We start from the raw sequence: 25,964 nt of genomic DNA, 5'->3' as shown, positions 1-25,964 counted from the left end.
AAGTGATGGGGTTATGAAGGTGTCCCTAGTTATGAAGGTTTCGCACATCAAAACAAGCGCACAGACAAAATTTGTTTGCAAAACCCGCAAACCTTCATAACTAGGGACACCTTCATAACCCCATCACTTACGTTACTACTTATCCTCAGATCTACTTCAATTTCCATGACCAATCTTATCTGCTTCTCTGAATCGCAAGTGGAACTTCTGAAAATGGTCTGGCCGGGTAGTTAAGCTAGTAGCACCCATTCCTATCCGCATTCTCATCGTTCTCGAGGAAGATCTCGATTTTTTCATGCATCTTGTGCCCGATGTCATTGCAGCAGATGCAAGCTAAGATAAAGTCGTTAGCAATGTCTTACCCTAAAATATTTCATTCTCCAGCCAACTCCGAACACAGGGTAATAGGGAAAAGAAATCCAAAATTTTCAACTCGCCAATAATCCCAATAATTCCAAAACTCAACGAACTCAGCGCCGTCGTGCGTAACTCAAACACATAACTCTGCTGAAACGCTTTCCCCGCTGCAACCGCAATCTTGGCCGTAGTGCCTGGCATCTTCACCAGCGCAGCCGAGCCGAGCGGCAGTGCTGCCAGCAATGCCTTTGCAGACGAGGCTGGTAGACCGGCTGTGATGGCGGCGGCGGGGACGAGCATTGCTGCGTGCGACGACTGCACGTTAGCGAGGATAGTCGTATAGATAGAGATAGCGACGGCGCCGCTGGCAAAGCGTGCTACACCACTGTAGAGGAATGAGTCAGTGGGTGTCGCGAAGAAGAGGAAAAGGGGTAGGGTAGCTTACGTAAGTCCAGAGAACTGAGTTCAACTTGATCGACACCAAATTGGATGAAAGCAATGCTGAGACATTGCGCCCATCGAAGCCCATTTCGGCGAGGAAGACGAAGGCGATCACCATAGGAGTAAATATGCAGATTTGAGGAATCCGGAACTGACCCACCATGCCCTTCCTGTCTGGCGTTCCAAGCGCCACACCCTGGCTTTAATCGGTAAAATTCAAAGCACTGCAACTTTCCGGTTTTCGTACATGAATGTAATCATGACAGTCATCTATGGAAGTTAGCACCGTTAAATGGGCACAGTATTGGTGAAATCACAGTATAAATCGAGATATAAGGTCACAGCAGTTGGATCACTGACCTGGGTTGTCTAGATGGAGCTGAGAGATGGGACGATCCAGAACGAGATACCGTAGGACAAAGCCAAAATCTGCAGCTGTCAGCTAATTGTCCACTCCCATAGACCTTTACTGCGTGAGATGCATACCATAACCACACACCATGTCTTGAGAGTGACATTGTACTTCTCATCGTTTTGAGGAATGTATGACTGGGTTGCATTTTCCTTCTCTTGAAGACTGTCTGAGCACTTAACCTCCTCAGCTGAGTCGTGCTCGATGTCCCGCTTCTCTCCAAGGATGAACCTGAGAGGAGTCAGGTTCAACACTAGAGAAGTGGCGCGCTTAACTGCTGGTGTCCGTGTTTCCACATGGGAACAAAGCGAGTAAAACGAAGTATCTTCAAAGGATAATCCAAACAATGCATGGATCTGTAGTCTCTACTATCGATCGGTGTAGTTGTTACCTTTAACTCAGTATGATAGGTGTCTGCTTGAAATGAGTTGGAGAAAGCGGCTACGCTGGTTGAGTAACAGGCTGCAAAGCGTCCGGAAAGTCCGTGACAGCCAGTACTAAAGGAAACGTGCGCAATAGTAAGCTCATTGAGGTAGCATAGTCAGCAGTTGAGGTGTCCAGATCGACTCATTGGATAGATGATCAAGACTTCGGTTGCTTTTCAACGAGTCCCAGGGCGGAGACGGGTCACTTCGTGGGTGTGGCTTTAGGTAGTATGGAGCCATGCCTACTCTTGGAAAGAGAGCGTGACAATATTGAAGCATTGGTAACATTCGAGCCTCGGTGAGGTGAAGAATGTGTCTGACGTGGCTAGACATTAAAAATTTGACTCTGAAGGAATCGATCGACATTTATCGGGGATGACTGGAGAGAAACGGGAAATTTGTCAAAACAATTGGTTTCGACGGTCACGAAGCTACTATTAAATCTAAGAAGCGATTAGGTCGGCAATTGATCTCCATGGCTGACGACTTGTGGGATAAGGGGGCAAATGCTGGCGGAGGAGTGGGCGACTGTCTGGCGCAAGGCCAAAGCTCCTGAGTGGCTTTATTGGCTTGGCGTTATCCGAAATAATTATAGCAAAGTTCTCGGTGCATTCATCAAAGCGCTCTACGGGCTCGGATGACTCCGAGCTTTTCTGCTCTCATAAGAGTGTTGACCAGGCTCTGAAGTTCTTGGAGAACACGACAGGCTGCATCCACACGACGAGGCTCCTGTGACACACTCTCGCCTCTGCTATACTTAAAAATTGTTAGGAAGGGGAAGATGGTTTGCTTCATCTCAAGCCATGCGGACAAAAGGCAGCATTTAAAGGAATGTTATAGTGAATGGGAATTATTGTAATAATACATACTAGATAATAATCTTGGGTAAAATGATGTTGCAGTGCTGACAAGCCAACAAGCCTTGTTGCATCGGCCACGCTAGGGGGCAACGGGGGAACGGGGAAGTCGAGAATGCGATGGATAGCAACAGACAGCTGTCTCAGCCCGGTCAGTTGACCGCTGCAAACGCTCTAGAAGAGCATCTGCTGGGTATTGCGGAGAAGGCTGAGAAGATTTACGCAATTATTGGAGGCAGCCATAAATGAACCGTTTCCTGCAAGAATGCTAGACTTTCCTCATCGGGCGCCGCAACGACTCCCGGGGCATGGTTGTTATATTGCTTTCCAAGCCTATCGCGGAGAGCGCTTCTATCACGTCTTTCAGGCCCGTAGAGCAGTCCCAAGCCCACTCGGCGCTATTACCCGACTGGCCTTCGCCGACAATGGTGCCAACAGCCGACTGCTCCCAGGCCAGAAGGCGTTGGCGGAATTTCCACGTCCGTTGAGGGTGGCTTTTTGACGCGCTGCAGTTCATGCTTAAGGGACCAGCTCGCAGTAGTTGGCTGACTCTAGTATTGCCATTAGATTATTCTGATCAGTGAAGAAACTAAGAACCCCTCGCACCGGACGGGTTCAAGTGTTTTCTCTTTCTCAACACCAACTGTTGTCGCTCACTTTCGCTGCCTTCGTCGCTAGCCTACCCTTTCACTCACATCTTCTGGAAGGTCTAGAAGCACAAGGCTTACAGTACTAGCCGTTGCTTTCTGCAAGGAACATCTCCGAACCTGCATCAACCCCAATTTGATTTCAGTGCTCGCTCGACCAAAAATCACGCAAACTGCGATAATAGTTCCTGGAGACCATAGGCATCTTGACTACAGGGAAACTTAATAACTAGAGACGGTCATGTTCTGGCGAAGCGGCGGATGCTGGTCGCTGCAATGAATTCCCTTCCGGACCGCACTTCGTTCTCGTCGTGCAGCTACATATCCGTCCCAATATCGGAAAGACCAGGGACCATATCTGGTGTCGCGGTCCAGAAGCCGCTTGTGCGGGAACCGGGCTGGAATGCTGGTGGTGCAGGCGGCTCGTCGCACCATAAGAGCACGGAGCGTGCGAGGCAGCGGGAACCGAAACAATTTCAACGGCTCACCTCTAGCTATAAGTCGCGAGTTTTACCCGCGAAACTCTTCAACTCCAGCTTACTCTTCCTCTTCGTATTGGTTACGCTGTCCCTGTTCTGCGGGTCCGCTGCCGCTCAGAAAGACCTGGAAGCACATGGTGATCTGCAGAGATCAGCGCTCGTTAACGAAGAGCTTCTGTGGATTGGAGAATATCTCCTTGTTGATCTCAGCGAGGCTCCGGTCCCGCCACGAATGCATCTGGAAGCGCGGAGCAATGGCAACTCTCCCTCATCATCGCCGACCACGTCGTCGCAAGCAGCAGCAACTTCTCTAAGCACCGATCCCGGCGCAGCCTCGTCAGCAACCGCCATACCTCAGCCATTCGACTCGGCCTTGGGCAACAATTTCACCACCTCGTGCCAGAGCTTTTTCCAACGATTTCTCTCAAATGCTACATTCAACGCCTGCCATCCTTTCTCACTACTTCTTCAGGTATGTCTTAGTCCGCAATCGAGCCTGCGTTATTTTAACATCCCTAGACTTCCAGTGGTTTCTTCGACGCCTCGAAATCCTTTGTGCGCATTACCACAGCCCTCGACGCTACTTGCAATGTCGATTTTAATACGTGTTTGGCTGTAATGAATGAATTTGGAAGAAATATTAAGAATGACAGCAATTGCGCTGCAGATTATGCAACCGACAACCCTCTGGTCTTGCAAGCATATAATGGACTTCTTGCGTATCAGCCTCTTTATCAGGCAGGTTGTTTGAGGGATCGTCGAGGGAATTACTGTAAGTTTCACTAACAACTTTATGACATATTATCTGACAGCGATCTCATAAGGTTTCGCAAATGCCATCACGAACACAACGGCTGTCACCGACTCCTATCCCTACTACCTACCTCTCGGTGTTTCCCTCCCCGGCTCATCTCGGCCAACCTGCAGTACATGTCTTCAGGACACAATGGCCATTTTTTCCTCATTCGCTGGTAATACAACACAACCGATCAGTCAGACTTACGGGGATGCTGCTCAACAGATTGACATTGGCTGTGGACCAACATTTGTCAACGGAACAGCAGCACCGCTGAAAGGTGGTGCGGGGGCTATTGGGGCAGGCCTGGGATCTATGATCGCTCTCCTAACCATGCTACTTGCATTCTTCCTTTAATGACAGGGCGGTAGCCCGGCAGCCTAATACCTTCGGACTTCGGCCATGGATGTTGATGGCTAAGACTTTCCTTGCTCAAACAGCTGGCTTTGGACAGTTCTATAACACTGTTGCTACAATCTGCTAGCAGCACAACGCACTCCTACGATTTCGTCATCTATTTTCGATTCGACCATGTATATTTTGGGCACATCAGCGACGGCGCATCGGGGTCTTCTTAATCTGCTTTGTACCCCGACTGGAGGCATGGATTGGCTTGATTTGGAATTCGGAGCAATGGTACAAAAGGCAAGGCATTGCCCGAAATGGCGTTGGGGTGCCTCAATCTATGGATGCAAATGCTGGACGTCTAGCTTTGCTGGATTACTACCTGTATTTTGTTTGTTGGTAATCTTTGGCTTTCCAGAGATGGGATGATACCAAAACTCTCATATGTTGCTCAAATGGTGCAACGATAGAATATCGATTTAATATCCAATAAAAATACCAAAGACAGTCAAACATCAACCCTCGGGCGTGATACATCCACTTTTATGCGCATTGTCTCCTTTTAGTAACTAGTTCCAGTTGAATGAAACGAGTTTTTTTGGGCACGTGATGAGGATCCGAGCTGATTTCCATCCCCTTTTCAGCATGCGAAACGTTGGACTGCAGCCCCACCTCTAGCCCCGAAACCATTCAGCGTGTGAGCGTTCACTTTTTAAGGCGGCCCCTGAGAGGGTTTGATTTGCAGGTCATAGCATATCGTGGTGTGTGATACGGTAACTATGTACAGCAATCGCAACGGTCGACTTCGTTCTCGAGAGGCCTCTGGGTGATCGCCGTCCACATTGCCGATCGCGAAATGAGATTACGCAGGCAGTTGGGGGGTGGCCCCGGCTACGTTCAAATTTAGTGCAGTAAACGGCGTGCCTCAGGTGGGACATGCGGAAGCTCGACAGCGAAATTGACGATGGTGACGCAAGATCGCAAGGATCCCCGGGTCTTGGGGAAGGAGGTCGCAGGCAGGAGGTCTTCTGAATCCCAAACACCAAGGGTTTCATTGGCTGTAACCGAAAAAGCTCAGCCTTACAGCCAGGAGAACCACTTTATTTAATGCGACTACCTTCCCTCCTAGTAATGAAAGTCCTTTATCCATTTCCTTCGTGAGGTTGTTTGGAAACCACGCCACCTTCGTCTCTCAATTTTGGAGCTCATCGAGACCATGGCTCAGGTCATGCTGGGGCTTGCTCCTACGGCTCCTTCGAATCGTCACGATGTCATCAGCGCCCTATTAAATGATTATGGGTCGTCGTTTAGAGACGATGGAAATACTTCTTCATATGTTGAATCTCCCGTTCAGAAAATGGTGCCAATCAAAGAACTGCCTTTACCTCCTCTAAAAAATGAGAAACCACTTCCACCAGTATTGACCATGCAATTTCAACTAAGAGGTGAATAAAATTTATCATTATTATCATTGCTTTTCTCAACACGACTGGGCTATTCCCAAAATTTGATCTCCTTGTCGGCAACTCGTAAATTAGAATCGGCAGGTATCCCAACAGCTCTCATAAGTCGCAATTCACTTCTACCCCAAGACAATAATCTTCAAAGTCGCGATCATGGCGGGCCACACTTTTCTAATCCACAGGAGCTAACATGTTTATGTTAGTCGACGAGGCAGGTACATACGGCCTAGGTAAAAATCAGAAAATGCAAGAGCAGCCCACTGCGATAATTTCTCGCTCGATATCAAGAAGCACCAAACCACCTGGCCTCAGACTCACAACAAGCAACGGGTCTACAGCCGCTTCCTCTACATCAACCTCCTCGTCCTCTACAATAAAGCCATCTTACCAAGAGCGACCTCTACCTGGACTCCCTCCACCGCCAGAAAAGTCTCATTTGAGGTCCGAAATGGGCACCAAGTCATCCAAGGTTCCTGGTGAAAAGGAACAAAAGGCACAATCTCCAAAGCACTTCTTCAAACGGCGCCCCCCACCAAATTCGAAGGCAAACGGATCAAAGTCATATCTCACACTTGCCGACACAATATCCTCGTTGAAGCCTAAGAGCAAATCAGCAGCCGCAATCGTCAAAGGACAAGCGAACGGAGAAAATGCTTCCTCGCCGTCGACGTCAGTCCAGTCATCATCAGTCCCATCATCATACACACAGACACGGTCAGACTCGACGGAGTTGAGCGAAGGAGCAATACCCACACATATTACTTCCCAAGAACGCTCTTCCACCCGTAGAACAACTGTAGAACTAGAAACACCTCCAACAGCAGAACTAAAACCGGTTCTCCTACCCTCTCCAAGTCCTGTCCCAGAAGAACCACTTTCTAAATACGGCATCCACAAGCCTGCTAGCATTTCCAGCACCGAGACCCGCAACCCACCTCCTGCGGCATCCAAGCATCTTCGGGGCAAGAGCAGCACGGGTTTCGATATCTTCAAAGTACGTACCGAGACACGCACCCGCACTCGCACTTGCAATCCCCTCTCTCTTTTCTCCGTCCTATACGAAGCGGCCTACGTCCGGCTCGGCGCGCCTCTGCTTCTATTCGTAGCTGCTCAAGCTGACGAAGAGCTTGCAGGGCACCACCGCAACGCTGCAAAACGCGTCCACATACCTGAACACAATCACACCTTCGCCCACACCATCCCCTATCGAGACGCCGAAGATAGCACACGTACGGCAGGCTCGTAGCCGTGATTTAGACCCCCTCGCCAAACGCCTCTCCCTCGCCTCCTCACTTAACGCTGCCCGTCCGCCCTCAACATCGGCCCCAGCGCTCAAGCTCGTGCATATTAAGTGCTATCATCAGCACCGCCACTTCCACCGCTCTGGCAACCGCTGCGCGCCTGTGCCTTGTATGCTGTGCTACAAGGACGATCATGAGGAGCGGTGGACATGCTCATGGTGCGCGCTGAGGGTGTGTACAACGTGTCGCACCGGTCTGGAGCGCGTGCCGCGACGGAGCGTGCAGAAATTGCTTGAGATGCGGGGGAGTGTAGGCGTGGAGGTTGGTGGAGTTGGATCAAGGCAGGACCAGGGGCCGGGGGTGGTGGTTTGGAAGGTTTGAACTAGTTCAACATAGAGCAAGCAGTGCGACAGGTTTTGGATTTTAGCTTTGCTTTGAAAGCGCATTCTGGCATTTAGGGGCGTTGCGAGCTCCCTGGATGCTTGCTGGAGTTTTGCTGGTGCAGCTTCTGGAGAGCTGCGTTGCATAGTTGGTTTTTTGGCTGTGCTGCGACTGGTTGGCACCGTATGATATACGCGGCGAATTGGCATGAGTTATTGTTGTACATACCCCTACAAGGTCTAGTCATGAACGATTAAATGTCATAGGTCTTAAGGAATAGAGATTGGAACTTGAATTGGAATTGGCTGAAAATGGTTTTGATACTCTATTTCCGTGGTCTCCCTAAGGCTACGTGAGTTTTCTGCAATACTGTACTCCTAAGATATTCTGGATGCTAACTTTATTTAGTCGTCTGTTCGAGCGACCGACCCTCGGTATGCCCTTAATCGCAGCCCATTAAGCACAGCACGCGAGGCACAGCGGCCTACCCATAAGAAAAAAGCAATGCAGCAACCTTACTTGTTCCGGCGCAACCTGCCGCCCTAGAGCGGCGCTACTTAGGACCCTCCCGGATTAGGCTAGAATACCACGCGCGTTTAACTTGTTTACATCTGCATCGTGAAAATCAAACTTTTAAAACGTAACTTTTACGACCGCAACACCTTAATCAAGTCCTGATTTTAACTATAGTATATGTAGTAGAGTTCAAATTAAAGCCAGAATGCGCCGAAGGACCCCTTGGCAAAGTCTGCCTGAAAAGGCAAAGCCCTCCGACCGCTCAAGGCCTGTTGAATATTGCTGCCGATAGGTGGCAAGGCATCTGCAGTAGTATTTTGGCTTCCACTGCTATGCCCACCACTAGAATTGACCTCAGCTTGTTCCTAAGTCGACTGATTGGACTGCATAGTGCTCTGCGAGGCTGTGCGTGAACTTAATTGGGCGCCGCTGCTTTTGTTTGACGCCGCGAACGGCCTCCGCAGGCACGCCGACGTCCGCCACCTCGCCCTATATTACCAGTATTGTCAAGGGTTACATATTAAAAGTTTGATTTTCGCGATGCAGATGCAAACAGGTTACACACATGTGATATTCTAACAGGTGCTGAACCTAATTCGGGGTGGGTGTCTACCTAGTAATTGGGGTGTCTAAATAGGACCGCCCTAGAAAAAAGCAATGCAGCAACCATACTTGCTCTGGTGCAACCTGCTATCGGAAAGCGGGGGCGGGAGGGACGTGGACCGGCTGGCATACCGCTTTTGATAGGCATACGGAGAATGAAAGCCTTACGTACGCACAAAAGTATATGACATCACAGGCCGCTAACAGCATTTTTCTCACTCATCAGTGCCATTATAGTTTTGATATACCTTCGCTATCTTTCTACGACCAAAGCGCTGCTCGACGGCATCCCTATAGCGATGGCTTCATTCGCCGGGTTAGTTCCAGGCGAGATGATGCTCCAAAACATTATTGTTGCTGGGATTGGCATCTCAGTCGTATCGAGCGTCTGCATTGCTATCTACCGTCTCTACTTCCATCCGCTGGCCAAGTTTCCTGGCCCAAAACTCGCTGCAGTTACGTTGTGGTATGAGTTCTATTATGACTGTATTAGAGGGGGAAAGTATATCAATGAGATTAAACGTATGCACCAAAAGTACGGTAAGCTTTGTGGCCAATTTCACAATGTACATAACGAGGGTGCATTTATTCACAGAATCTCCGCTCAACGAGGTCTCTCACAGGACCCATCATCCGTATCAGTCCGCACGAATTGCATGTCAATGACCCGCGGTTCATTGACCAGCTGTATGCTAGTGGTGGGAAGAAGAGGGATAGATATTCATTCTATTCCAAGGCGTTAGGGTAAGCTTCAGCTCATCCTTCACGTGGTTTTGCGTAACTATCGCTAATTGGCGCCCGACAGTGTTGATCAGGTAATTTTTGTGCTTTCTGTCTATCTCATGATTTAGTAAAATGATTTCTTCCAAAGATCGCCGGAAAACGATATTGTTTCTTTGCTGAGATTAGTTTGTGCAGACGCACTTCGGGGCAGTTCCACACGACCTTCACCGCGCAAGGCGCATGCCTCTCAACCGCTACTTCTCGAAAGCTTCTGTCACCAAGCTAGAACCGCGTATAAGCAGCTATGCAAGCAAACTTTGTTGCAACCTTAAGACCTATGCAGGTTCTGGGAAACCTATCGACCTCACCGCGGCGATTTCGTGTTATACTACGGATGTAGTAACTGAATATGCCTTCGCACGAAGCTTTGGATGCCTTGAAGATCCGAGCTTCACATATAGCTTTCATAGAGCTATATTGGAGATGGGAAAAACCTTCAACTGGATTAAGCACTTCCCCGTTTTACTAAAAGTATTATTTAGCCTCCCTGAGTACGCGTTTCTCATTCAAAACTCTATATTGTGCTCAAAAAACCTGGAACTAACTCTTCTCCAGTTCGGTAATAGGTATCTTAAATCACGATCTTGGCATCTATTATAAGTTTCGTAGTGTGAGTTAACACTTTTGAAAGCTTTCAATTGCAGCAGCCGTGGAGCCAACTCTTGAATTTTAGGATATGCGCGTCCAAATACGAAAATTAAAGAAGGAGCCAGCGGCTAACGATGAAAAATCGCCAACTTCTTCTGGCACTATATTCCACGAACTTATAGCATCAAGTCTGCCTGAAGCCGAGAAGTCAATAGAGCGTTTAGCAGAAGAGGGACAGCTTCTTGTGCAAGCAGGCACCGAGACGATTTCGTGGAGTATATGACCCGCTTTATTCCCGACCGCTTCTATCCCCTGACCGCTAAATCTCTTACTGAAGGCCTGACCGTCGCCATATGCTATATTCTTTTGCAGCCGGATATCCTATCCAAGCTCCGCCAAGAACTCCAATCCGCCATTCCAGACCCAAACTCGATTCCTTCATGGAGCACCCTCGAGAACCTGCCATACCTGATAAGCGCCTCCCCTCCTTTTTCTACCTAGGCAAGCATTCTAACAAATAAGCTGCACAGCGCGGTCGTCCACGAAGCTCTGCGCCTTTCCTACGGCCTCGCTACACGGCTCCAGCGCAGCTCGCCCATAGAACCCATGTTTTACGAATCCAGCGACTCTAAAATCCGCTATAAGATCCCACCCGGTGCTCCTGTTGGTATGACCAGCGTACTAATCCATGCAAATGAAGAGATATTCCCCGAACCGAAGGCGTTCCGTCCGGAAAGATGGCTTAATGAGAAGGGGGAGCGTCATAATTTGCTCACCCCATATTTGCTGAGTTTTAGCAAGGGGAGTAGGCAGTGTATAGGCATTAAGTGAGTAATCGTGCTCCGAGGCAGGGATAAATTTTCTCGTCTCGTTCTCTCCACAGCAGCAACGATGTTCTTTCTGGACTTTTCTGACATTGATCTCTACCGCTATATAGCCTCGCGTACGCGGAACTGTTCATCGGCCTTGCGACCCTAATTCGCCAGCTGGGCGGCAACCTGCAGCTTTATGAAACGAATGTTGAGGACGTGGAGTTCCACCATGATACCTTCATTCCTGGCATAAAGCCTGAGAGCAAGGGCGTGAGGGTCCTCATACTGGATTCTGAGGTCCCTATTGCTTAGTGTAACACGTGGGGAAGGCGTAGGTACGGATATGGGGCGAGGAGGATATTCATTGCTTAGGGTAACTAGCTATAGAGACATCTGTAGAGCTCGAGTTATAGGAAATCTTTTCTTGGTCAGTAACGTGGAACGGCCAACAATTCTTCTAGTTAACGCCCATCCAAATTACAGAAGTACAAGTATTTTTTGCTATTTGATTTGGCGCCCTTAGTTGACTAATGGAATCTGGATAGCATCTTCCAAAACCACACGAAAGTGCTACTATTACTCACATCACGGGAACTACCGCATGGTGGTCGACCGCCCAAGTCTGTATCTTCTCAAATTCCGACATGCCCTCGTCAGATTCGCCTGAAGCAATGGCCCCTCCTTCGTCTGGCGAAAGGACCCAACGCTAGTGTCGGCCTGACGCATAAGCGTTTGTCGGAGGAGATCGACATAGTGATCTGAATCACAGCCAGCAATAAGCCTGTCAATCCTGGAAGTCTTCGCTGCGGCCTACCTAAATGACCAATCTTCTTTGTATCTTTCGTCTCATCAAGGAAAATAATCGGCTCATATATCTCCGGGTATAGACTCTGGCGGACGCGGTCCTAGTAGTAATGAGTATTCAGCGACATCTTACATTGTGCGAGGAAAAGAGCTCACCAAGTAGCAGAGTTCGTGAAAGATGGAAAGGATAATAACTGTCGACCTGAAAATAAGGTCCGAAAATAAGGACTCGTGTGTAGTATTGAATGTGGCTCTAAGACCTCTATATATACACCAGATAGGTGGTGAATAGAATGACGACTACGTCGTCATTCGGTAGTGGAAACAGGTAATTAGACATTCGATGAGACATATGATGGTAAATAGCGGGGTAATGAGACATCGGGTACTAGGTATTACAAACAGTGATAAGTACGTCATTCTCAAGTCCGACAATAACGAATTTATGTCGGCCTGCCGTCGGCCACTACCATATCAAGCTTAGATCAGGGGCGCCTTTGTATTTAATGAGGCTCTAGAGCCTCTAATAATAGACCAGAGTTCTCATCCTTGATCGTCCTGTTCGACAATTTATCCGGGTGGCCCTGTATGGATCCCGTGCGTTAGCATATATAAAGATTTTTCTACTGCAGAACTAGAGCTGCATTTCGGCGCCATGCTGATGACAAGGGTGTTCCAACGTCTGGAATGCTGATGCTTAGAAATATTTTAAGCTAGGCCTATAAATGTATATCTGGATAAGCTTGGCCGGCATCTGAAGCTAAGCACTCCTGACCGTTCTCGTAGCGATACATACGACAGATTCATCTCAAAAAAAGAAAACAGTAAGCAAATTCTATATAATTTTTTATCCATATCCATAAATATGCGCCTCATCAGTGCTGAGCTCACTTTTTTCGTGGCAGTTCAAGCCGTAGCTGCTGCTCCAATCCCCGTAGGGGAATCCCTCCCTCTTATCTGGGGTTTTGACTAATTCGCACAAGTGAATGAAGACATTCCAAAGGGCCGATTGAATTAACGCTCCCAAAGTTCGCCGGAGCAATTCCATGCGAGAAGGCATTGCTATCAGCATTGCTGCTATCAGTGCTTTTATCAGTATTCAATATCAATATAAGGCCGTATTAAAGTTGATATTGAAGACGATTTTGATATTAAATAGATTATTGAATATTAAATCCAGATTACGTATATATAGAGCCTTGATATTATAATCAAGCTCCATATAGCTCTAGGCTTTAGTAGAGCTCTAAAATACAATAGCTCTCACCTGCGCTCTCACCTCCGCTCTCACCTCCGCTCTCACCTCCGCTCTCACCTCCGCTCTTACCTCCGCTTTTACCTATCGTCAACTTCGCGATCCTTGGCTTGGTGTAGTTGGCGGTAGCTTATTAGGCTCTCTTTAATATACCAAGTACGCAAGAGCTTCTGTTACTGCATTCGCCGCCATAAGCCTCCCCTTAGCTGTAATATTACTGAGCAGCCAACTCTTTAAGCACTCCGTACGCTTAATATTTGTGCTTCCTAATGACATACGGTCCCATGAGACTATTCGCCATATACCTAAAAACACTCGCTCGGCCTCTACTAATATAGATAAAATAGATAATATATTAATAGCCATCTAAAAGAGTCGTGGGTAGTTAGCTTAATAAGTTAGATTAAGCCACTAGTTAAGAGCTATGCCTCTTATTAAGGTAGGCTTTCCTTTAATAAATTCCTTATACTCTTCCTTAACACTACTAGTGACGTTAAGCATTCATATATAGAGTTTAGTTTTAGAAGGCTTAATAGAGGTAGTAGATCTAGTAGATTTAGAGGCGGTAGGGTTAACTAGGCGTTCTATATATTAATCCTTCTAAAGCTTCCTTACTGTAGTAAATAACTGCTTATACTACTTCTTATTCCAGTACCTCTTAATATAAGTCTTCTAACGCAAGGGGTAAAGTAGAATTAAGGCCGCGTACATAGGGGTGTCGTTAGTAAGCTTATAGTATTTATTAAAGGTATACCAGCTTATAATAATAGTAGAAAAAAGGCGTTAATTTAGGTAATATTAATCCTAAATATTACTAATATTGCTAATTAGTAGAGCCTTAATAGCCTCTAAAAAAGCTTACCTTTGATTACTTAAAGTATTTAATAAGAATATCTATAGTATACAGCGTTTAGTTAATTAATAAGAAGTCACCTTAGTTTATTATTATAACCTCATAGAACGGCTTTAAGAAGGCGTGTATCTTATCAATAATCTGCTAATCCTTAGGTAAAAGGTAGTTATCTTTTACTTCCGTATACCACTTCTAAGAGTATATATTAATTACCATTTAAACTCTTTTATCCCTTATAATATTAAGTACAATAAACTATAAGTTCTACTAAGTATTATTATCTAAAGAAATTAATCGCCTAGTAAAGGCTCTAAACTCATTTTAGTGAGCCTTTAACGCCTATATATATATAATAAGGTTATAAACTTTGCTAAGTATACCAATCTCTCTCTAGCCTACGTCCTTTGCTTCCTTTATCTTCTATATAAGCTTCTTATTAATTATTAAATTCATATTAAGTATAGCTTACTAAATAGCTTTATTAATTACATCTTTGTCTTTAAGGTAGAGGAAGGCTTAAAGGGCGAGATTAATAATATAGCTACTATATCGAATTTAGTACTAAACTGGGTCCTAGTAAGGGAGTCCTTTTACCTAAAGGCCCGCAGATATATAGCAATATATCTTATTATTTACGCCGTAATTATTGCTATAAATATAGCCAATTCTATCTAGAATTCTATAGCTCTCGGTAGTTTAAAGAAAGGTATTAGCTTAGTCCTTACTATCATATAAGGGGAGTTCTGGTAGAGTAAGTAGAGCCTTCCGTAACTACCTTATTTCCGCATTAATAAAATAGGCAACAATCGCTTAAAGGGAGCGGTGATTTGGTGACGTTTATATATTAATTAAAAAGTATATTTTTATAAGGGAGCTTTAAAGCTTTCGTTTTAGAATATCGCGATATACTAAGTATAATTGCTTAATTAGCTTCGGTATAGTTCCTACCGCATTAATTATAACTTCCTCCGCAGTATAATTAACCGTTATAAGTAACGTGTATAGCTCTGGCCAGGTGGCCGCATTATATGGTAAATTGCGTATAGCAATTAGCTGTATAAGAGCTTCGTTAAAGGCTTCGCGATTAATAGCGGCCCTAAAGATCTGCTCTTTTTTAACTTCGCGTTTAAGCTATTTAGAGCCTTCTAATTTGTTCAGTATATTTATAAGGCGCTCCTACCGTAGTCACTTTACTTTAACCTCTCCAGCTTAAATCTCTATGCCATACTTTTTAGAAAGGTAGGCGTAAATAGATATTAAAGAGGCAGAGTCCTATTCGCATATTAAGCAGTACTATATTTAATTTCTGCCGTTACAAGTAGCTTTATAAGGAAGAGGATCGCGGGCAAATTACTAAGTAAAAGTAGTAGTAAGCTTTTATTTTCTACGAGGTGGTTAAAAAAAAGTTGTACCTAGTATACTTAGTGTAGAGCCACTTAACGCGTTATTATTGCTAGAGTAGGTAAACTAATCCGAATTAAGCTCCGAAATAGGAGAGGAAGATATATTATCGTCGTCTATTACATTAATAGATAAGAGAGATATAGCGTTAGTTAAGGATTAGGCGGTTAAAGATTAGGTATATATAGAGGGCGCGTAAAAAATTAAGAATATAGTGTATAACATTCTGCAAAACCAAGTTCAATATTTAGGCATTTTAACTTTATATGTGTTTACCTAATAAATTTAAAATGCGCACGTATCGCTTAAGGGCCAGGGTTATATACCAAGGCATTTTACACGTTATTTTTACCACCTTAACTCCAAAAATTGTTAATATTTAATAACTTTTAGTATTGAACATATTGTATTGATATTGAATATTAAGTGTAAATATTCAATATTCAGTAAATGTTAAACAATATCGAATATGGATAAAAGCACTGGCTGCTGTTCTAATGAAATTGTGAAGAGTGAACGTGGCGGCGATATCATAGTTGATGATCTTTACAAGAGATTTTCCAAGCCTTTAGGATTAGCCGAAAGAGAGGAGTCAAGCACGGAGGGTACAGAAGTTAACGATTGGCTGAAGAGTGACACTGAGAGCACACAAGGGTACTGAGGTTGGCCAATGGCTAAAGATATAGATGGAGTACTAGGACAATGGTTTGAGAGAATGACTAAAACGGGCAAGTCATATTTGAAGGGTCCATACGAAAATAAGCTTGGGTCAGCATATTGAAATCGATGCCCATATAGGGTGCGTCCTTCTTATGGGAGTGTTCTTGCAGGGAATGTGTAGGAGATCGTGGGTATCTCCTGTCGACCTGTTTCCATTACCTATTACCGACTGAGTGGCAATATCGAACAGGTGGTAATGAAGTGACAATTACAAATCGTCGTTAGCATCGTCGTTAGCATCGTCGTCAGCCTTTTGCCACCTACCTAGTGTATACAGTGAGACTCTAGAACCTCTTGCAATGAGATAGAGTCTTCCTCATCTTCTTCTGATCTGCGTTGGATCGGCATCTCCATTTGATGGTCCCATTTGTGTATAAAACTCTAATGAGGCATTACTTTGACATCGAGTTCCCCAATGAGCTTTCCCTGAGGAATGCCTCTTGTCAATTTAGCCCTAATTACTTCGGTTAATGTTCTCCTAGTTCCAATTTGGAGCGTTTGCAACGACTGAAGAATTCCGAGGGATATGCCGGCGCTTATATATGTCTAGTAAGGATATCAAGTCCTCTGTGAACGCAGTCCTCTGATCACTCACGGTCACGTCTTTGTCGTCGGGGGCACTAACCATCTTTTTGATAGACTCCTGACCAGAATCAGGCTCTTTGCTGTCTTCAACCGCGCCGAACCAGTTTTCGTCGCCATCACTCTCTGCAATGTGCTCTTGCACAGGAAGTTCGTCCCCATAGAACTCCTGAGGGGTGAGACTGTTGCCGCTGGTATCTAACAACTCATTACCAGGCGAAGCCGCATATTTTCCGGGCACGTACCACTGAATACTTCTCTCGTATTCGAGATTGACCCTGTAATCTGCCTCAGCCCGATGCTCTTGTACCTCGTCGAACCTAACTCGTGAAACGACACGGTAACTTTCCTCGTCCACTCGAGCACGCTTGTTGCTACCTGCTTGAGGTGTTGGCGAGGATGATGAACCTCTTCTCCGCCTTTGCCCACAAGAAGCAATCCCCTTACCTTGAATGGCTTGGCTTTGCTCTGCTTCCTCTTCAAGATCGAGCTGGTGATTTGCATAACTCATGCGGGCTCGATCATAGGCTCGCAATGCGGCAAGATACTCAGGAAAGCTCCGGCCTAGAGGCTTAGCATTTCCGTATTGCCGCTGGAAGAGGTCTATGTTAGAGACGAGTTTTAAGACCAGGTACAATTCTTGCAGTAGTATTTGAAGAGATGTGTAGACATTCCATTTTCGGGCCACGCAAAAACAGACTTGATATATTTACTGCATATGGCGCAGTTAACATCGTATCTTCTCATTGGTGTTTGTGGTTGTGACATAAAGCTAGTCTGAATGGTGGGAAGGGCCAGCAGTTATAGGCTTACTGGAAAATGTAATCAAAGGTAAGCATTGAGATTGGGTGGATTCTAGAGAATTCAGGAGACGGAACATTGTTATATAGGGGGAGGCCTCTCTAATTACAAAAACCACTCTAGGAAATAGATTCACTGAAGTTTTCAGGTTACTTTTCTCATGAACAGCTCGTATCATCGGGGTCATGGTGTTAGGGCCGTTATCCGTGGTAAAATGAGGCGGTTTAATTCACTTTCCCTCATGCGTGGTGTTACCAGCACTTGCACGAGCATCGCACTCATCAAGCATACCTGGGTGAAACTGAAAAAAAAAGACAGAAAAAAAATCGGCTTGACAATGTCTTAGATTCCTAGAGCTTGATACATTGTTCAAAAAAATAAAAATAAAAATAAACCAAAAAATTTTCTACTATTATTTTCTTGGGACCATTTCAAAGTAAATTTGAACGCCCGTGCTATTAGGATCGTTTGGGTAACTAAACATTACGTCAGGGGGAAGTTCACTGAAAACTGCGCATAGTTAATGGAAATGCCATTATCCATATAAATTCATATTCGGCTGAACAAAGTACCTCCAAGAGCAATAAGCCTTCTCTTTGCATGGCTTACTTGCTCAAGTAAATCGTAAAAACGCTGGCTAGAAACCGCCCAAGGTATATTAAAAAGAGCCAAAAACAGAACATTGGAATGCGCCGTGCGCTGCTGAAAATGCATTTATGCTGCTGTTTCGGCCTTCATCCAGGCTTCCCTTTTCTTTGCAAACTCCTCTTGAGGGATAGGAAGCGGTGGCAAAGATGCCGCAATCTCCTTAAGAATCTCAGTCCGTGACACCAGATCCTGACTTGTTCGACTGTGCTCCTCCACGTCACTATCGCATTCTTCATCCATTCGATCCAGGAAGATGGAACCCCACAGCCGCTCGATGTAATGTCCGTACTCAGGATTAGGATGGTTCGCATTTGTGAAAATCGCCAGAAGCTTCTCGTAGAAGACTTTTGGTCGGGCTCGTATCGTGCCTGCAGTGACGGCGAAGAAAGCCCCCGAAGCAAAATATATAGACGACGGATGAGGGCCGCCAATATATTCACTCCAGAACTCGGCCGGACTCATCTTGGCGCGAAGCATTGTTTTTCCATTCTTGTGAAGCCACCACTTGAACTTTGGGTCCGTTTCCCATGGCAGGCCGTCCCAATCTTTAAACTCCATTACAACGGGTGTGAATGACGTGAAGCCCTCTGCATTACTTTCTATCGCTCTACGCTTCATATCGGCTACTGACAGCGTTGTGTGAGGAGGAGTTCTCCCATCCGAGTTATATGCATCGCCTTGAACGAAAAGCGTAACGTCTGCAAGAGAATCGTAGTGGTTCACTAGATGGTGCAAGTAGGTGTGCGCTTCTCTACCAATGTTAGGAAGTCTCCTAACTGCCTTCCATTCTTCGGCGTTCGGTAGGTTTCCTATTGCTCGTTCATGTGTCAGACATGTTTTGTAGAAGATGCAAAGGTCTTACCCGCCTTTGGAATAAATAATAGTTTCGGATGAGAGCGGTTTTAACCAGGAGAGTTCTTCATTGTAATGGGCAACGATGCATTCGAAACTATTAAATTCGCCGTATCGTTTCTGAATTTAACAATTTAGCTAAGGATGCTTGCAGAATACGCAGAAGGGATGCATCTGACCATCTTTTGTTTTGGTAATATTTTGCGATATAAGATGCTGGCAAATCCTTTCTTGTGTCGATTGTTTCAGTATTGATCTCGAGTCCTAAAATATAGTAACAGGTGGATATATGTCTACCTGCCTGGAGTACTATCCTAGGGCTTCATCCTCTTACGTCACAGGTTCACGGCCCTATCGCTGTATCAATCCTGCATCAGCTCAAATTTTAGGCCCCCAAATCCTATAATCCATGAGGCCGGTTCCGAGACCTAAATCCTGATAATAGGTGGCTGGCTGGCTAGTTGAAGATAAAAGATTTACTAGCTTTGAACCATTTCCGGACTCTTCCTGAGAAGTGTTTAGTGATAGCGTCAGCCCAGTGTCGCCGCTCTATTAAGTCGCGCATCATAAGGGATCTTCTGGCTCAATCCAACCGTCTTGGCTAAGCGATTGGGCGATCTGAGTTTTAGATTAAAACACATCCTGCAAATCACATTAGCAAGTGTTCCGAAGCACCCGGGTGAGGTTTGTGAGTTCGGTCTCGCCGCACCCAGCAAATCTGAATTACCATCTATACACCCGCAACAAAGACCTTTTTTATTATTACCTTCATTCTAGAGGACTAAAGTAAGGTCTCTGCTATTATATTTATGGCTTTTCTTAATTAATTTTGTTTGTGTTTAATTGTGCAAACCTCATTAGCAAATTATGCCTTAACTAACCCACAAGCCTCACCCTGGTGGAAGCTTAGGTTTTTAATGACGTCAAAGTCAGTTTCTTATACAAGGGGGTAACCTGTCGGGGTACAGCTGAGCGTGGTCCGGAGAAAGTTGAACGTGGTCGCCGATGGGGGTCGGCGAAAGTTGAGCGTGGTCGCCGATGGAGCGCCGGCAAAAGGTCAGCGGTACTCAACTTTTACCCATACAGAACGCGCATCGGTAGCCACATCTAACTTAAGCGACCACACAAACCAAAATATCCAGAGTATATGCTACGTATACACACAGAGACGTATATACAGAGATATATATATACCTACACATACACACACATATATATATACACGCGTATTTATACGTCCCACACTATACTAATAATAAGTAAAAACTACACTAAAGCAAACGAGAGTATAGTAGGGTGGTTAAACGGCCTACTAGTTAGTATCCACAGCTATATACTACGTATATACTAAGTATACGCAAATACCCCAGATCGCACCTAACATTAAATATAAAGACGATGGTTCTAAAGATAATATAATTAGTAGAGAGAGTATTAAAGATAAGGAGGATAAGGGGGATAAGGAGGTTAAGGGTCGAGATAGTATATAATAGCGGCTTCTATTTTATATGGGTCTCTCTAAGGTAAGACTCTATACCGCTCTATATATAGGCTATGCATAGGCTATATATATGCTTAGGATAGCTAGAGCACACTTTAAGACTATAGAGCACTTATTAGCTCCTATAGTAGACATTAAATTATTATTTAAGAGGCAGTAGACTATATTATAATGCCAGAATATCCGGTAACTAGAAAGAAAGGAATTGCACACTTTATCTATAAAGCAACACCTCTACTATCTATAGATGCAGATAAAAAAATAGTACGTGAGGTTATTAAGCAGTATATATTAAAGGTAAGCAATACACATACTAGGTATATGCTGTATTTATACCTCTAGTAGATTTAATTCTTATTCTATAAAACTGGTAATCCTAAGATTACACAACTATAGCTTCTTAGAGAAAACAATAGAGAAAATAGAAAAGTATTTCATTAAGCGTTTAAATATAGCGGCATTAGACACTGCAAGCACGCCTATAAGGATATCCTTCGCATATACCCCGTATATAATAGGGTTAAGCTTAAATTAATTAACGACCTCTAAAAGCGTAGCAGTCGTCTACACTAGGCAGTAGAGATTAATAAAAAGCTTAAGCAAAGTATAGAGAAGTAAGTATCGTTTATATATATTAAATATATACTTATAATATATAGCTACTACCATAGCATTCTATAATTATGGCGGTAGTATATCTACCCTAGGACATAAGAACGTGTATATAGTAAAAGCAGACTAACAATGTTTTTTTAGTATAGAGTACGCGTATAGCCAGCGTATGCGCAACATATGCTTATTATATACAAATTAAGTTTATCGGTTATTCTAGCAGTAGTAATACTAAACCATAGCATACTGCCTGGCCTTTATTATTAATAACCGCCCAAGTAGATATTTAATACCTTTATCTACTTATAGAATATAGAATTTAAGAACTAAAACAAGAATATACCTATATTAGACATTTAACATTAAAGTGAAAATATTATAGTATGTAATATTATATACGCTAGGTATATATTAACCCTATATAGGGTTTAACCACCTACAAGGCTAAGGTAGAGTAGTAAGCCGAATATATAGTGCATAGCTAGATTGCTATATTCCTATTAATATGGCATGGTATCCTTATATTTGCCTTATTACGCGGAATTCTTATATATATCATCCACCATACCTAATAAAGCTACTAATTAACCTTACTAATGACGTAGTTAAAGCAATAAGGCAGATAGAAGTCCTAAGCCTTACTATATATATGCCCCGTATATATATAGTATATGCATAGTATATGCAAATAAAATTACTTACTATAGTATAGGTCGATTTATCCTATTATTAAAATATTATACTTTATATAGAAAGTATAGGATGTAGACACTACGTATAGTATATAGTAGTCTTAATATTAAGGATCAAATTACTACTTTAATTTAAAAGGAGAGGTTGCTATAATTCCTAGAGGGGACGGCATATATAAGTAAGTATAGGTTAGATATACGCTATGTATATATAAAGCCTAAGCAAAGCAGGTATAGTACGCAAATTCTCTATAAACTAATATAAAGAGAATACCGAGCAATAGATTTAAGCAATTTATAACTTTAATAATAAGTATTTCCTTATTATATGTTGTATATACGCCTAAGCTAAGGCATTCTAACACGTAATATATATTAAAATGGACCTATTATTTAAAATGGTATAAGGTAAAATGAATTTATTCTTAATTACAGGATAAGACAAGAATTTAAAACGTATACACGCCCTATACTAAGTATATACTAGGCGTAGGCTAATATTTATAACAGGAATTAAGGTGTAGGTATATACCTTTCTTAACCTAGAAACACGTATTATATATATAAAGATATTTAAGCTAGTATTTAAGGTTTTAGGTAATACTGCCTAATTATCTATACAATTTATACATATTTACGGAACTAGACTTTATATGGCTATAGTTAATATATATAAGAAATAAGCTAGTAGTACGTATAGAGAATATATCCCTTAACCCGCTAATTTACATCTAGACGTTATCGATAAGAACTAACTAATAGGAGGCTCTAGATTAAGTCTTAGTGATTAGATATATAAGGTTAGTAATATTCAACTATTTCTATATAAAACGTCTATATATATTTAATCGAGGGTATTAAGTCGCTTAAGATAAGGTAGCTAGCACTTATCCTTCCTACAGAACGGTATATTATATACACTATAGCTAAATTAAGTTCTTAGCGCACGCTTCGGCCGCTTCCAGTCCTTACTATTAATAGGTTTCCTCGTAGTATTTACTAAAATCTTACTAAGAGCTTTCCTAGCTCCTCTACGCATTAATTAACTCTTCCTTCTAGCCTCTATATACGCCAAGCAGTTACGAGCCTTATTCTTTTCCCATAGCCTTACTAGATTATGTTCCTCCGTCGGACGCTATATAATCTGCTTAGTAGTACGTCAAACTTCCTCAGCTAGCGGGCGTAGTCTTCTAGATTAAGTAGAGCGTTTAAAGAGAGCGTTACGGAGGTCTCTGCGAAACTGCGCATAGCTCTTACGACGAAGAGCTCTGCGGCCGACCGGCTTATAGGAAGACAGTAGATAGCTGTTACTAAGTACTATATTAAATAGGAAGTGGAATAGTGGCTTCTATGTCCTTATATAAACTCTCTAAGTATTATAATATGAGCGCAGCTAGTTAGCGACGTTAATACCGCATATATAGCAATTATAATCGTTTATAAAGTTAGGAATCTCTAGTTTAAGCTCTACATTATTACTAAACACGAGGCGCGTCTATCTGGCCGCGCTAAAAGACCCAAAAGGACGTTTTTGTATAGTAGCTATATAGGATTAACCTGGCGATATATGACGTTATTAGTATAAAAGTCCTGGTGTTAAGGTAATAGGCTTACCAGAATAAACAGTACTCATAAAAAGCACTATATTGGCGTCCTTCTAAGTAAACTCCATTACTATATAGTCCTTAGAAAGCTCGCTATATAGTTTACCCCATAGTATCTGGTATGAATGGGTAAGCTTAAGCTCCTAAAGTTGACGACTAAACTGCTCCGCTAGAATCTTCCTCTTCCTCTGGCCAGCAGCCGTTTCTTCCACCTAAATATTGCCTTCCTCGCCACCCTATTCCTCACGCTGCGTCTTAGTTGTCTGTACTATTCCTACACATTCTATACCTAGGCCTTAAAGTTATATATAAAGCTTAACGCTTATAAATAGGTTATCGAGCCAAACGGTGTATTTATAGGGAGGGTAGAGAGGTAAATCGGTAAGCTAGTGGCGCTATATAAGGAAGTTAAGTACTACTACCTACGTCTTTAAAAATCCTTCCTTTAAGAACAAGGGATCTAAATCAACTGGGCCTTATATATTGCCTCTGGCATGCCATATCTAATCTAATACATAGCCCTTATTAGCTAAAACCCATATTTTAAAGCCTTTAGGTATAGGTTTAGTCGGAATAGTAATAGTTTTAAAGGCACGTCCTAAAAAGCGCTTAATAGTCTTATTAACAGCGAGATGAGTTTCTGGCGAATATAAATACCAATAAGTAAGTCGTAGGTACTTAGTAAGGTCTTTAACTCTGTCAAATATCAATTTGCCTTTATTTTTACTATCTAGCCAAGGTTTTATAACTTAAAAGTAGCGATTAAGTTGCTCAAAGCGCTCCCGTCCTATAACGTTTTTAACCTTATATTCTGCCCCATATGGATCTAAACTCTTCTAGTACCCCTCTATCGTTGGTTCGCCGTATAGCCCTATATGAATTAGGATGCCAAGGTACGCGTATAGTTCTACCCTATATATTGGTTTCTATAGCCGAGCGCGGTGCTTTAGCTGCTTCTCCTTAGGTGTTCGGCGGAGCTCTACAAACTTATTTGTCTAGGTTATAATCTTATCCATATATTCCTCAGTAAAGAATAAGCTAAATAGCTTAAAAGGACTGCCTGAATTAACGTTAGAAGGAAGATTTGGCTTGCCGTGGTTCCACTAGTCGTTAATAGTAAGTGGTTTGAATTTAGGTAGATCCCAAGGCTTTAGGGGTAGTTTTTTGGCGGGTTTATTCTTCGAAACATTGTATTGGGTAGGTTGGATGAGATCTATATCATTGGAATGGTATTTTAACGATATGGTGGTGGATATTTATATCATTGAAATCTATATAGGTTGTCGCGAATATTTGATACTAGGTGTTTGTTATTCTGCGCACGGGCCTTTTCTTATCGATAAGCTCTGGACGCCAGCGGGTTAAGGGATACGTGTTATATATGCCTAGCATATGCTAACGGTATATAGGTTTTAGAGATTACCTATATTTAATTAACCCATTACGTAAATGGGACGAATACCTTTAATATATGCTTATATTCTGCCTAGTATATATTAAATAAAACTTTATAAAGCGCTTTCTAACTTATAAAGTAAGATATATTATAGAGCAGATATAGGAAGCGGAGATAAAGTAGAAACTTATAGCGTGTATATAAAGCATATACACACTACATTTAGAGCTTATGTCTTAGATAAATAATAAGAAGAAAATATAGATACTAGCTGGGCTTATAAAGGAAAAGTTAAAGGTCCCTTATAAGTGGTGGGCATATACACAGAAGCATACTGGAATTAGTAAAAGTAGTTACTTTTAAGACAATAACTTTACTAGTCAAAAATTATGCGTACTTACTGTAGTACTTTAGTAATGTATACGCTCTATATATGCGCTATATATTCTAATACTTTAATATAAACTTAAACTCTATCATCAGGAAATTTTTTTTCGGGCTCGTTGTTGCAGTTTGCGGCAATTTGCGGCAAACTGTACGGTCGCGGCAGTCGTATATAGTCTTGTGCGGTTTGCGCATTTTACGGCAAACTGCACAGAGCCTGCGTATTTTGCAGCAACTTGCAGCAAACTGCACAGAGCCTGCGCATTTTACAGTAACTTGCAGCAAACGCGCAGAGCCTATATATTTTACACGTTTTGTATATTTTATATATTTTATATATTTTGCACATTTTACACATTTTATACATTTTATATTTTGCATATTTTATATTTGTCACTCCCATCCGTATCTGTCATCTCCCCGTATTCCCCGTCCATCGCGTATCGTCCTCGCCATTTCTGTCTGTCTGTCCTGTCTGTTCTGTCCCATCGTCCGTCGTCCGTCGTCCCGTCCGTCGTCGCGTCCGTCGTCCGTCCGGTGATCGGATCAATCCTTTAGCGCGAAATGTCGTCGTCTAGCAATCCTTATGAGGCGGTTCAATTACTAAAACGCTCGGAAACATTTCCATAGGGGGAGATTAGGAGATTCATGAAGTTAATTTATCGGACCCATGCCGTAGACGAATACTATCAATATACTCCTCTTCTTATATA

At 43.3% G+C, this 25,964-nt stretch overlaps 5 protein-coding genes across 5 annotated transcripts; 3 read left to right on the top strand and 2 right to left on the bottom strand.

Annotated features, from left to right (window-relative positions):
• Positions 1 to 3,415: 3,415 nt before the first annotated feature.
• Positions 3,416 to 4,771, top strand: K441DRAFT_592854 (uncharacterized protein; the record flags this gene model as incomplete). Its single annotated transcript, XM_067644903.1, has 3 exons — positions 3,416 to 4,090; positions 4,138 to 4,390; positions 4,443 to 4,771. 3 exons carry the CDS (start codon positions 3,416 to 3,418, stop codon positions 4,769 to 4,771), a joined length of 1,257 nt encoding a protein of 418 aa, XP_067497204.1.
• A 1,310-nt stretch (positions 4,772 to 6,081) lies between these two features.
• On the top strand, positions 6,082 to 7,881 carry K441DRAFT_348534 (uncharacterized protein). Its single transcript, XM_067641301.1, has 3 exons — positions 6,082 to 6,306; positions 6,426 to 7,216; positions 7,356 to 7,881. The coding sequence occupies exons 2-3, from the start codon at positions 6,467 to 6,469 to the stop codon at positions 7,842 to 7,844; spliced, it is 1,239 nt and encodes a 412-aa protein (XP_067497203.1). The 5' UTR covers positions 6,082 to 6,306; positions 6,426 to 6,466; the 3' UTR covers positions 7,845 to 7,881.
• Positions 7,882 to 9,128: 1,247 nt separating this feature from the next.
• On the top strand, positions 9,129 to 11,790 carry K441DRAFT_709239 (cytochrome P450). Its single transcript, XM_067653837.1, has 8 exons — positions 9,129 to 9,503; positions 9,587 to 9,707; positions 9,769 to 9,778; positions 9,882 to 10,237; positions 10,302 to 10,356; positions 10,420 to 10,604; positions 10,865 to 11,161; positions 11,272 to 11,790. The coding sequence occupies exons 1-8, from the start codon at positions 9,263 to 9,265 to the stop codon at positions 11,456 to 11,458; spliced, it is 1,452 nt and encodes a 483-aa protein (XP_067497202.1). The 5' UTR covers positions 9,129 to 9,262; the 3' UTR covers positions 11,459 to 11,790.
• Positions 11,791 to 16,560: 4,770 nt separating this feature from the next.
• On the bottom strand, positions 16,561 to 17,272 carry K441DRAFT_682425 (uncharacterized protein; the record flags this gene model as incomplete). The annotated part of the gene is made up of 2 exons (XM_067651574.1): positions 16,561 to 16,725; positions 16,775 to 17,272. 2 exons carry the CDS (start codon positions 17,270 to 17,272, stop codon positions 16,561 to 16,563), a joined length of 663 nt encoding a protein of 220 aa, XP_067497201.1.
• Positions 17,273 to 17,889: 617 nt separating this feature from the next.
• On the bottom strand, positions 17,890 to 19,571 carry K441DRAFT_670329 (uncharacterized protein). The gene is made up of 4 exons (XM_067650272.1): positions 19,360 to 19,571; positions 19,242 to 19,292; positions 19,077 to 19,182; positions 17,890 to 19,019 (listed from the first exon to the last, which is right to left on the bottom strand). Exons 2-4 carry the CDS (start codon positions 19,242 to 19,244, stop codon positions 18,277 to 18,279), a joined length of 852 nt encoding a protein of 283 aa, XP_067497200.1. The 5' UTR covers positions 19,245 to 19,292; positions 19,360 to 19,571; the 3' UTR covers positions 17,890 to 18,276.
• Positions 19,572 to 25,964: the final 6,393 nt, after the last annotated feature.

Source organism: Cenococcum geophilum, assembly GCF_001692895.1.
Source record: "Cenococcum geophilum 1.58 unplaced genomic scaffold K441scaffold_81, whole genome shotgun sequence".
NCBI lineage: Eukaryota > Fungi > Ascomycota > Dothideomycetes > Gloniales > Gloniaceae > Cenococcum > Cenococcum geophilum.
This window is presented reverse-complemented; position numbering and strand designations above follow the sequence as displayed.

What these genes read in the sequence shown, in the direction of transcription:
- K441DRAFT_709239 (XM_067653837.1), top strand. Translation starts at nt 9,263, where the DNA reads ATGGCTTCATTCGCCGGGTTAGTTCCAGGCGAGATGATGCTCCAAAAC. An exon ending in GTATTATTTAGCCTCCCTGA is followed by an intron (nt 10,238 to 10,301) that starts GTACGCGTTTCT and finishes ACTCTTCTCCAG; the next exon opens with TTCGGTAATAGGTATCTTAA. An exon ending in TCTATTATAAGTTTCGTAGT is followed by an intron (nt 10,357 to 10,419) that starts GTGAGTTAACAC and finishes CTTGAATTTTAG; the next exon opens with GATATGCGCGTCCAAATACG.
- K441DRAFT_670329 (XM_067650272.1), bottom strand. An exon ending in AACTATTATTTATTCCAAAG is followed by an intron (nt 19,020 to 19,076) that starts GCGGGTAAGACC and finishes AACGAGCAATAG; the next exon opens with GAAACCTACCGAACGCCGAA.
- K441DRAFT_348534 (XM_067641301.1), top strand. Translation starts at nt 6,467, where the DNA reads ATGCAAGAGCAGCCCACTGCGATAATTTCTCGCTCGATATCAAGAAGC. An exon ending in CGGGTTTCGATATCTTCAAA is followed by an intron (nt 7,217 to 7,355) that starts GTACGTACCGAG and finishes AAGAGCTTGCAG; the next exon opens with GGCACCACCGCAACGCTGCA.